The sequence below is a fragment of the Gymnodraco acuticeps genome, unplaced genomic scaffold, assembly GCF_902827175.1.
Source record: "Gymnodraco acuticeps unplaced genomic scaffold, fGymAcu1.1, whole genome shotgun sequence".
NCBI classification, from domain to species: Eukaryota; Metazoa; Chordata; class Actinopteri; order Perciformes; family Bathydraconidae; genus Gymnodraco; species Gymnodraco acuticeps.
In genome coordinates this window covers 908,421-920,561 of record NW_022990037.1, presented here as the reverse complement: position 1 = coordinate 920,561, position 12,141 = coordinate 908,421, and the positions used below count along the sequence as shown (strand labels likewise).

At 40.3% G+C, this 12,141-nt stretch overlaps 2 protein-coding genes across 4 annotated transcripts in view; one reads left to right on the top strand and one right to left on the bottom strand.

The window, feature by feature from the left end:
• Positions 1 to 483: 483 nt before the first annotated feature.
• On the bottom strand, positions 484 to 3,701 carry LOC117545392 (probable thiopurine S-methyltransferase). 2 transcript variants are annotated; one of them, XM_034215144.1, is made up of 9 exons: positions 3,374 to 3,680; positions 2,677 to 2,802; positions 2,272 to 2,364; positions 1,969 to 2,101; positions 1,591 to 1,643; positions 1,431 to 1,505; positions 1,100 to 1,185; positions 970 to 1,014; positions 484 to 791 (listed from the first exon to the last, which is right to left on the bottom strand). In XM_034215144.1, the coding sequence occupies exons 1-9, from the start codon at positions 3,454 to 3,456 to the stop codon at positions 673 to 675; spliced, it is 813 nt and encodes a 270-aa protein (XP_034071035.1). In that variant the 5' UTR covers positions 3,457 to 3,680; the 3' UTR covers positions 484 to 672. The 2 variants fall into 2 exon arrangements, with proteins under 2 accessions (XP_034071035.1, XP_034071036.1); XM_034215145.1 differs by having other exon boundaries at positions 544 to 791; positions 3,459 to 3,701.
• A 2,124-nt stretch (positions 3,702 to 5,825) lies between these two features.
• The window catches only part of ext1c (exostoses (multiple) 1c), a 77,326-nt gene continuing 71,010 nt past the window's right edge, over positions 5,826 to 12,141 (top strand). The window contains exons 1-2 of one of the 2 annotated variants that reach the window (XM_034215135.1): positions 5,826 to 6,007; positions 6,777 to 7,001. The gene's annotated coding sequence lies outside the window, so the exon portion shown is untranslated. The remainder of the gene's footprint in view (positions 6,008 to 6,776; positions 7,002 to 12,141) is intronic. The other variant, XM_034215134.1, reaches the window with a different exon arrangement.

The following is a 12,141-nucleotide window of genomic DNA, read 5'->3' as shown; positions in this document are numbered from 1 at the left end:
GCATTGCCTTTTTTTTACACTTTTCAGCACTCTAAGATCCCAATTAACACTTACTAGGATTTATCATACTAAAGTTTTTATAGCAATAATTAATCATATAATAAGAATAATAAGAATGTTTTTATCTAAACTGAAATGTGATGCTTTTGTGTAGAAGGTAACACTTTAATTCATCTTTTGTCTGCACCTGCAATGACATATGTGAGACTGATAACTCTTGATTAAAACAAAGATTGTCTTGTCACATTAGGTATTATTAACCTGCTTTTGAATTAGAAACTACATCATATCAACAACAGGATATTTTCCAACCAACTACATTTATACTTAATATGTGCAGTTCAATCTGTGACCCCATCAACCTGTTATCCTTGCTTTGACTGTAGTTACATTCATAGCCTTTTTAAAACGTCCTATTTTGAACTGTTAATATAGTCAATAATACACAACAGCTGCCCAACTGGTTTAAATAAAGCCAAAACATCTAGTCATAACATACGTTTTATTTAATCAGGCATTCAAAAATATTCTCTTGACATGATATTTCTTTGCAGATTTGTTCCCCCACCAGCATTGCATGTTACTATTAAAAAGATGTGTAAGCATTACAAAAAATAACAGTTTTTGCATTTAAATGCCTAAGATCTGCTTTTCTAAGCTCTCGAAACTTGTTTAAATGCTCTTTGGAGTGATAAGATGTACACGTTCATCTAGATAGTCCAGCCCCCAGCCTCGCTGTCTGTCTGTCAGAGAATCAAAAGACTCCAGCAGTTCCACGTCACAGCTTTTCCCTGAAGAAAAGAAAAGCACTGTTAAAAGCTGAAAATAAATGTTGGCCCCAAAGTCTAACATGTAACACATTTAAGTACCACTTTTGACTGCACCCCTTTTCATTTCCTAATTGATTTGGTGCCTCATTGATAGTTAATGACAGTACAGAAACACTCGGTTGTTCTTAGTAATACTCACCAAACAGGCTGTTCACTTGGTCGTCAGGCACCAAAAAGGGAGGACCTAAAAGACAAACACAGTCACAAATATATCTTATTTTTCACCAAACTCACCAAAAAGTTAATTTAGACACAATCTGGACATTTACCTTCGTACAATTCAGGATTGTACAACATCGTATCCAAAAGGTATCTGCAGTCTTTGGCCATAAGAGAAATGATGAGTGCAGCATACCTGTGTTATTGTGAGAGAGAATAAAGTCAGACAACATTGAGCATGTGAAGTTTTATTCAAAATTGGACCAAACTATGTTTTCTATAATAAACTACCTGAGGTCTTATAGCATTTGTTATAGAATTATGTAAATGATACAGTGCTTTTCATGGGTTTCAAATGTAAAAGGTCAAACTGTCACATTTTTCAAATAAACAAAATGTTTTTTGAATAAAACCAATCTGATGTGTTTTTCCTCATCTTACTTTTCTCTGTCTCTTGGGTTGATGGCCACTAGAGATCCCCTGTCCCAAATGGCCCCAAAATGACCCCCAATGGTGCTGTGCAAAGGAAAAGAACATGTGTTTTAAAAATTCACCCGTACAAATAATTGAACATCTTCAAATGTAATAAACACACGCTAACCTGGAGAAGTTGTACAGGTCAGATTGATACAGGGAGATATTTCTCTCTGAGCCCTGTGGAACAAAGACAAAGGGGGGTTATCCATTTTGTCAATTTGTGTAACTACAAAATCCTACTTTTGGGTCCAATAACTTGATTTATACTGGGACATAAGGTTATGATTTTTATTTTGTCAAAGTTTTGTCGTTACAAAGTGCAGACTTTTGTCAACTATTCTTATTTCCCATTCAACAATAACGCACATTTTACCAACATAAAAGAAGACATGATTAATTATGAAGTCTGTTTAGCCCCTGAATAGGATCCTCGCGTTTGCAGACCTGGAATTAAATCCATTCTTCTCTTACAATGTGTCAAAGAAATGTATTGATATCCTACCTTGAAAACCTTTGCTCCAGGTAGGGCAGGGACAGGCTCCTCACTGTAGGTCATATTGTTGTCCTCAAAGAACTGTTTTATAGCCTTTTCAGATATCTCCACCCCAACCACCGAGTGGCCCATGTCTGCTAGCCTGAGATTCAAACAGTAGAAGGAATTCAGGGGCATGCTGAGCTAAATGTTCTCACTATAGGGTGTATACACATTTTTAATAGGAACTGCCTTTTTTATTTTAAGCAGAAATGAAAACTGAAAACACCAACTGCAATTGTTCTAATTGGATAAAGTACATGTGTTTCATACCACTTCATATCTACAGCTTTCCCACAGAGAGGGAAGAAGAAGCGAACTCCAGTTCGTCCTGCAAGAACTTTATCAATGTGGTTCTCCAGCATCCTGTCAAAAGATAAACAGCTGTTAACAGCCACACAAGCCATTCCTGCATACGTTGTTTTTAAATAGTTAGTGTTACATCAACACTTGCATTTAACTACTAAACCCTATAAAAAACATCCAAACATTTAAAAAAGAAACATGTAATCAATGTTGATAGACCTTATGTGCTCCTGTACAAAGCATTTTTCTGGGATCACTGAAGGGAAATTGTGCATTTACAGTAAATGTCACTTTGTACCAACACATAAGCGTTTCAAAAACGTGTGTTTTCCCTTATCCCACCAAAAAGACAGATCAAAGTGTGGCCTTTACTTGTGTACATGAGGCTGATGGAAACCAATTCTGTCCTCCTGCCAGCGCTCCTCCCATTCTCCGAGTGCCATGACCCGATCCGCCTGCTGTGCCAGCATGATGCTTACGTTTGACAGACCACAAGTACTACATGGAGCCGAGAGAAAGCAAAGAATGGAGAGAACAACATTCATATGTGGCTGGAGACAGGGGTGAGTGTCCAACATTCATACAGTCATATGTTCTTGCACATAAACACAAATAAAACAGGAATGGAAGTGAAAAAACGAGGCTTCTGAGCAGTTAACAAGCTTGCAGGGTAATACAAGTCTGACCCTTCTGGTAAATGACAGTAGTATCAGCTGTAGTCAGAGCAGTTGGTTAAAGGTCATATGGCCTATTTTAGAGGTATATGTTCTCTATATTGTGCAAACATATTGCAAACGTGTTCAGTTTCATCTTTTAGCCTGCCTATGAGATCTCAAAATGAATTGGTGAAGCTTCTTGTAATATAATAATTTGTATCTGTTACGTGACTATTCAAACTGACGTCACGGGTATCTTACCAAACATCTTGCATTACAGAAGTCATTCCTAATGTAAATAAATGGGAGTTGAATACTTTGGAACGATTAGTTAAACCAATCCAATATGACAGATTATGAACAGAAGCGATATAATTGTAATACTTAACAATGTCATGCTTGTCCTCGCTTACCTAGCAGCAGCCTGAAATAAACCAACATTAGTTTTAAAGGGGAATCTGAATCCCGCTTGTTTGCAAGTTCTAACGAAGAGCATACCTTTCCTTAATGAAGACAGCTAATACTTGCTCAGCAGCACACCAGCGACTGCATTGATCTTGTAAAAGATTCAATCAATACACAGTTATCTTTGTGTGTATACGTTTCCTGAGTAAAGTCTGTCAGGTGATCTTTGTCTCACTGCTCGTCGACAACCGTTGCGAAAGTGGCAGGATAGTTATGAAAACATTGCCTGACAGGCGGAGCTCGCGGATTTCTATAGCAAAATCCATCCGGTTTCACTTCTGGTTTGGGAGGAGCTTTATGCTGCATTCAGGTACAGGGGAAATATTGGATATAATAGCATTCCATTTCCATATGTGAACCCTTTGGATTCTCCACACATAGCGTTGTGTGTTCCTTCCAAACAACTCAACTTTGGTTTCATCTGTCCACAGAATATGTTGCCAGTAGTGCTGTGGAACATCCAGGTGCTCTTTTGCAAACTTCAAACGTGCAGCAATGTTTTTTCTGGACAGCAGTGGCTTCCTCCGTGGTGTCCTCCCATGAACTCCATTCTTGTTCAGTGTTTTACGTATCGTAGATTCGTCAACAGAGATGTTAGCATGTGCCAGAGATTTCTTTAAGTCTCTTGCTGACACTCTAGGATTCTTCTTCACCTCATTGAGCATTCTGCGCTGTGCTCTTGCAGTCATCTTTACAGGACGGCCACTCCTAGGGAGAGTAGCAACAGTGCTGAACTTTCTCCATTTATCGACAATTTGTCTTGGACTGATGCACATCAAGGCTTTTAGAGATACTTTTGTAACCCTTTCCAGCTTTATGCAAGTCAACAATTCTTAATGGTAGGTCTTCTGAGAGCTCTTTTGTGCGAGGCATGGTTCACATCTGGCAATGCTTCTTAAGAATAGCTCATTCAAAACTGGTGTGTATTTTTTATAGGGCAGGCCAGCTTTAATCAACACCTCCAATCTCGTCTCATTGATTGGACTCCAGGTTGGCTGACTCCTGACTCCAATTAGCTCTTGAAGAAGTATTTAGCCTAGGGGTTCACATACTTTTTTCCACCCTGCACTGTGAATGTTTACATGGTGTGTTCAATAAAAACATGAAAACATATAATTGTTTGTGTGGTATTAGTTTAAGCAGACTGTGTTTGTCTATTGTTGTGACTTAGATGAAGATCATGAACACATTTTATGACCAACTTATGCAGAAATCCAGGTAATTCCAAAGGGTTCACATACTTTTTTGTATGGCCCTATATATTTTTCAAATATAGCCCACTTTAAATAAAACCACAACATCTTTCACAAAATATGTTTTATTTAATCAGGCATTCAAAATATTCTCTTTACATTATATTTCATTGCAGCTTCGTTCCCCCACCAAAAAGGAATTGTATCAAAAAGATGTGCAAGCATTTCACACGAACAGTTTTTTCATTTAAATGCCTAAGATCTGCTTTTCTAAGCTCTCTAAACTTGCAAGTGAGTGAGTGTTTAAATGCTCTTTGGAGTGATGAGGTGTAAATGTTCTAACGGTTCTAAATTAACTTTCTCCATTTGTCTCGCTTTTTTTATGGTAAGGTAAACTCATTACTAGGTATATTTCTTCATATTGTCTGAAGAGGACATCTGGAGCATGGCTGTTAGAGCTTGACAATTAATTATTGACCTTGGGAACTGTAGTTATATTTAAAAAGAAATCCTTACTCAAGGTGCCTACATTATTAGTTATAAATCCGAGGGAAGGAAAGAAAGAAGGATGACTTAATCCGCACACAGGGCGGCGCAAGAGTCTCAGACATGTTTCAAGGCGCTCAGTCACTCTCTCTGTTTCCCGGGTATGTTGTAGCCTACCCACGTTGGCAGTCACACATTTAAAAGACACTCACTACAACACATAGGCTAATACAGTTGACTATATTAAAATACTTCTGCTAGTGGTGCATTTCGAAACGATCTGATTCCTAACATCCTTTTTGGCTTGTTCAAATCCTTAACTTGAGGCTAAATTGGGGTTATTTATTTTAGATGATTAATGTGTTTAGCTAAATATATGCCAACATATTGCCATTCCAAAAGTGCTGTTTTATAATTTAACAGCTAAAACAACACAACTCTCCCACATTGGTCTCCCTGATAGTCATCATAATGATGGCCCAGTGTTTACACTGATGTATTTGAATAGTTTCCGCAAAGGTGACAAGATATCTATCTAAAGTTCAGCCCGAATGAATAGTCTACATTTAAATGTCCCATGAGAAATGTGACGCCCATCCATGTCGGTTTAATTCCTGTGCGTAATTCGGTGTTTCCACAGCGAGTTGCGCGCGGTTGCATCCAGATGTGTGTGTTTTTCTTTACGCTGAACGAAGACGTCGAGCAGCCTCTGGACCAATCGCTGCCTCCCGGGGGCGGGTCGTGTGTAGACTGTTGTGGATATGGAAAATGGACAATTTAACCCGCACATTCATCATTCATATCCCGACGGGGAGACCTGCACGCTGAATTGATTCGCAAATGCCCGGCCGTGGTGTGAAAAGGAAAATTACCAGAGAGGGGAAGAGGCTGCTTCGCCACCCGGTAAGAGAGCTCTGTGTCGGGGGGGCGGGGGAAGTCGGTGCTCAGCGGTGCTCACACTGTGTTATTTCTGCTCTCTGTGTTTGGATAATGTGTTTCTTGTAGATGTATCGGAGCACTGATAAAGGGAATGATGAGTCTGTTGAGATTATAGATTGCATTTCTATATTCGGAGTTATAGAGCATTAAGGCATGCTAATGTAAATACAACTAAACGCGTAACTGCCCGCTGACACATGTCACAGCCTAGGTTACTATTATAACATGATACAGTGCGTGTTGCCACCATGTAACCTTAAGTGCCTTCAGCTCCTGGTGTATTGTTTGCCCCGTCGCTCAGCAGCAGCGCACCTTTGTCACTCACGCTGCTCGGTTGTGGAATTGCAAATGTTGGAGGCAACCCTCACGATCATACAAAGACGCAAAACAAGAAATAACCTTTTGTTATTCTGTTGCTTTTATATATAGATGGAATACTGCTATACAAGGTCACCATAATCTGAACTCGGTGTAGGTGCAACAGGGACACTTTAATTCGCCACTGCCTGGTTTATTTATTATGAGGACTGCCAGGTGGCTGTTGGAGCAGCAGGGAGTAATGATGTGCGATCCATGGTGCTCTGAGTGAGAGAGGTGCATGCTGGATAATAAAGGAGAACCCGACAAATCAGCAAATGCGAGATCTGGGAAATGTTGATAACAGACACGAGGGGGCGGTGGGACATTCAGCCTTATTATTTGATGGACGGTGGGTATGTTTGCGCTTTGTCAGCCTCATAGGCTCGTAAATCGAGTGATGGGTCGCCCCATGAGGAGGATAAGTTGGTGCTTTGAGCCTCTGCAGCTGGTGTCCTCGGCGAAGTGAGCGGTAGCAGCTCAACAGTTCAGTGCGCAACTGTTCTGCTTCAGGGGGACTGAGGGCCGGAACCACCCTACCCACAGCTCCATGAACCTGCTGCCGCCACCTGCATCGGATCTCTGTAGCGTTCTGTAACAGGTAGGCTGAACAGCTTGATAGAGAGACTGTCACATGTTAAAGTAGTTGTAAAGTAGTATTCAAATACTGTGTCACCGTGACTGATTCACTTATGGACCTAAATAATTAACTGTAATTAACGCTTTGAAGATAATTATTCATTATCTGGATCCGTTCAAAGCTTCCGTAAACTCTCTGAGCTTTTGGAAAATATTCAGCACACGTTTGAATCTTTTGGCAGAGGATCATCTTCTCCCACTGCTCAGATGGGCTGTGGGCTGCACATGACTCTGCCACATCCAAGAATATTAAATAATGTTGCCACTTGTTCAGCTGTCATGCTGTTTCTGAGTGCAGGATGGTGCGAAGAACATCCAACCAACCAGGGGCGGATCTAGAAAAATATTCATGGGGTGGCAAGAGGGTGGCAGGAGATTTTGAGGGGTGGCATCCCCTTGCAGAAGTATATGCTGATTTAATCACAGTCATATCAATCAATGTTAACTTGGAAAGCCACAATATTTATATTGTAACTCAATAACATTGGTGACATTATTGTGGCACATCAGTAAAGCCTTAAATAGAAATATATAAGGTGGCAGACATAGTTTAATGAATTTTAACTGAACAGTAACTGAAGGAGTTTGTTTCACTCTTAGACCAGCAGGGGTACCAAATATATGCAGACTGCTGCAGTGCTGCAATAAGTACATTAATTAACTGTCTCATCAATGTTTGTCTGAATTAATATGATAATATTAACAATCATAATATTCCTATCAGCTGTCAATCACTGTTATGATTCACATATTCATTTATTATTGAATAAACTATATTTTTTGGAGGAGTTAATGATGAATGTTCCTCAAGATGCTTGCTCACCCTCCTTCAAATTTGAAAGACAAATTACTATCATATCAAAATGCATAAGAATCAAAAGAACAGTTCAGCGCCCCACAACTTTACTGCAAACAGTTACAACCTTGACTTTACATCAGAAAGAACAAACATTTTACTTTTGTTTGGCTGGGCAGTGTAGTTTTACACACTGTCTCACTTTCTCAGGACTTAAAACTGTTTTTTCAAAGAAAAAAAAAAATTCATAAGGTCATCATCTTAACAGTTTTTTATGCTCATCCGTGAGCAGAGCATCAAGTTGGCATTCCCATTACAGCTGAATGCGGCGATTACCATCTTGTTCAGCAAAACGCCTCACAAACTTATTAAGATCCAAAGCTTTAGTGCGTTTTGATTCAATGCTGAGTACAGCCAAACTTGATAGTCTCTTCTCTGTCATTGTAGACCGCAAATACCTCATTCCTTCCGTCTACTTGGGTCCGAATCATAGACTGTTCGAATGCTTCTCGTTTTGCGCCGTCCCGTTCAAATGAAATCGCCGCCAATCATATTTCCACGCTCGCGCCAGGGCCGGGGGAGGGGCTACAAGACTCGCGTCTTGTGCTGCATTCACTTGCACTCAGACATTAGGGATTTTCTCTCATAAATGTCCGATGAGCCACAACTTTTATTTCAAAACAAAGCTGCCAACTGGGGTGGCAAGGCTATTTTTTAGGGTGGCAGTTGCCACCCCATGCCACCCCAGTAGATCCGCCCCTGCAACCAACTATGATCTAAACGTAAACTGAATGTAAAGTCTACTTTGCAGAGATATGTACTGATGAATATAGTTACTGCCGCAATTAATTACACCTCTCTAGTTATTTTCATTTGATCCTTTAGTGATCCTAAATAAAGTGCTGCTATTATCAGGGATGCGGGTAAAAGGCTCTCTGGGGAGGCTGAATCCTGATGGCAAGCTGTACATGGATCTCATCTGATTTATGAAATGACTTTATTGTAATGGCAACCCCCTCGTCTTAATAGGATTTTGCATTCGTGACGGTTCTCTAATACTCTCCCCGGTGATTAAGAGAAGCACAAATCTTGTCTTGTCAAAGCATTTGGCCAATACAAATACTATTCATATCCCAGATGTGGTGGGCATTTCCGTTATCAAGGCTTTTAATAAAGGGGTTGAGGATGTCAGTATATGACCTTTAAATGCTATTAACCTTGATGGGTCACTGTGCATAGTGATGATCTATTTGCATGCACTTTTGTGTAATAATAACCAAGTCTGGGAGTAAAGCCGTGGCATTAAGGATGACAAAATTACAGTTGTAGTATCTAGTATAGTAGTATAATATAGTGTATAGTAGTATTAATAAATAATACAATGATTGTTATATGTAATATAGAGGGAGACATTGGAGTCTGAAATGTAGCCTATTTATTCTCCTGAATCTTTTCAAGCCAAATTCTGAAAAAACTCCTATTTTAATCTCCAGTGTCAGGGACATTCTACTAATTAAGCCCCCATCTGGAATGTGTCCCTTCTTCCTTATCCCAGGGTCAGATCGTATATCATCCCCGTGTTGTCAAGGTCGGATTGTTTACAGGTCGATCTGATCTGAGTCCTGCGATAGGAATGCCTTCAGCCTGGAGCTCCGGAGATAATATGAGTTGCAGGTTGCACTGCGAGCAGGAACAGTTAATAAGGCAGATGGATTTCACTACATGCTGTGTGTGTTGTCAGGTGCACAGCCAGGCACCCTGAACACAGAGAAGCCCACTTACTGTATCAAAAGCTTTCTCACTCTATAAGCTCAGCGCTCTGTGCCACTGGTTTGTGTCATGCATCCTAGTCTGCATGTTTTTTTATCACATTTTTCTGGAACGATCCACTGCTTTGCCAAATTCCGAGCATGAGCTTGAACCCCCTTAATAACTGTTCCTACCCATCTTGTTCATTCTGTTAATTAGCCCTTGTGGCGTTGGAGTGCAGCATATTGTTGAGACATAATTAATCAACCCGGCTTGTAATTATGCTGAGTTTGGAATGTGAGCGCGGTTGGGAGGCCGGTTGCGTCGCAGGGCATTCAGCTTGAGGTAAACATCTTATTAACCGTGTCAGAGTTCCACTGCCCACGCGGAGCAAGTCTTTTTATGGTGCTTTATTAAAGTGAAAGAGAATGTGCTGTTATACACATTATGAAAATGGACTAGTTAAAGAACCACCTTTATGGTCATTGGGCTTCTGAGGTGGTCGATCTAATGGAAATATACTTCAGTAGCTGCTTGTGGACAGAGTGTTTTTGTATCCAGTAAAAAGCAAATGTTCTCAGCATACACCAAAATGCACATAGGGCTTGTGTATGTGTCTGCTTCTGCGTATGCTGTGTGGGAGTGAAAAGAGCATCTCAATTTCAAAGGGCAACTAGTAGGTGAGGACAGAAAATAGAACTTGGATCACATACAGGTTGTAAGTCTTTAATGCAGATCTGTCAGCAGGCACAGAACTTTTATTTTGATGCCTGCAGACCTCATTGACAGTCAGTGACTCCCGCTCAGGATCTATGCAGTTAAAAAAAGATAGAAATGCAACCTTGCTTTAATGAAGGAATTTACACTCGCACTAAAAACACACACACATTCTTCACTAGGCTGGCCACTAAGGTCACTTTATCAAGGAAACAATAGTTTCCAACCTAAGGGTTCAAGACCTAATATTAGATTTTTGCTGCTGATTTAGATAACTTGATATCCTTTGGCCTTTAAAGTGAGGATCTAAGATTTTCAGGAATCGAGTCCGCATTTACCACAACGTCCTTATCATGCATAAAGGACTCAAAGGAAACAATGCAGCATGGAACCCATTGTAATTTCATTTTATTGATAACCCTGTTCATCTCTTTAGAGCTAACCAAAGCTTTATAAAAATATCACTAATGCATTCCCCACATTTCTTACTGCTGCTGCTTTTCATTAAAAGCATTCAACTGGAAAATCATGGGGTGGCTCCATTAAAACAATGTGAGTTTGTTTTGCTGCACAGATACACAGTTACTCTTGTTGAGTAGCAGCTCCCTCAGCGTTCACTGCTTCCATAATGCTGAGACCTGTATTACAAACTGCACTTGACTCTTTGTTCGATCTTTCCTCCAATCAGAGACATATTCAACCTGAATTGAGGGGTCACAACTGGAAAGAAGAATCATTTTGAGGGGTCACAAGCGAAAAGATTTGGAAAACTACAATAACACAACAAATTGCAGTGCGGCTATCTTCTGGTCCCAGGTCACGCTGTCACATCTCTCAGGCCCGTAATGACAGAGTCCGGGATTTAATTTTAGCTCGACTGAGGCTTTCACCTCACCACAAAATGTGTGTTTTCTTCAGAACACTTCATTTTACTGAACTAATATGTCGCCAGAAAAAACACACTTGCCAGATGTGTGTATAAGTATAGATCAGACACACTCAAGCACACTCAGCCATAACAAGTCACTGAAAGGCCTGGCTACCACCGAACACTGGTATTTGTAAATGCAGTGCATCACCCAGGAGTTATCAGCGTATCAGCTTCCATCATCCGTGTGGTCATAAAGACCACTAAAGCTAATAAATTCAGATGGAAAAAGGAAATATCATTTTACCAGACATTTAGCCCATCCAGTGTCAATTTACAACCTGGTCTATGATACTACCCAAACAATGTCAGACATAATAATGGTGCTGCTTCTGCTTCTCCCAGTATCAGTGGCTCAAACCTGCAAATGACTTAAATAGCAGTGATTTGTATTTTGTGCATCCACAATATTGTGCTCAGAACTGGTGCTGTGGCCAGGAAACCATCAATTGAACAACTATGAAGAAAGACAATCTGTCCCTGAAAGGCAAAATATCTTAATAAAAAATATCCCATTTTGTGGAAGAAAAACGCAAATTGACAAATACTCAATTTGCTGCAGAAGGCCATCACCGGAGACATCCATTTCAAAACACGTCAGTTTTCATTTGTTGTCAAAGACTGCCTAACCACAGTTGAATAAGCTGCTGTGTAAACAGAATTCAGGAGAGACAGATGGGATGACAGAATTCTATTCCATTTCCCCGAATGACTTAATAGTGTAGTTCTGTGGAAAACTCACAGCAGGTAGAAACAGTTGAGGGAAGCCCTTAGTGCCCTCAGAGTGGAGAATATCTAGGGCAGGAAGTAAAGGGACTTGGTCCAGCTGTCATCCATGACATATGGATCATTAATTCCCTCTCCCACTTGTCATCCTCTCCCTCCATGCCTCTTAAATGTCCTTCATCCTCC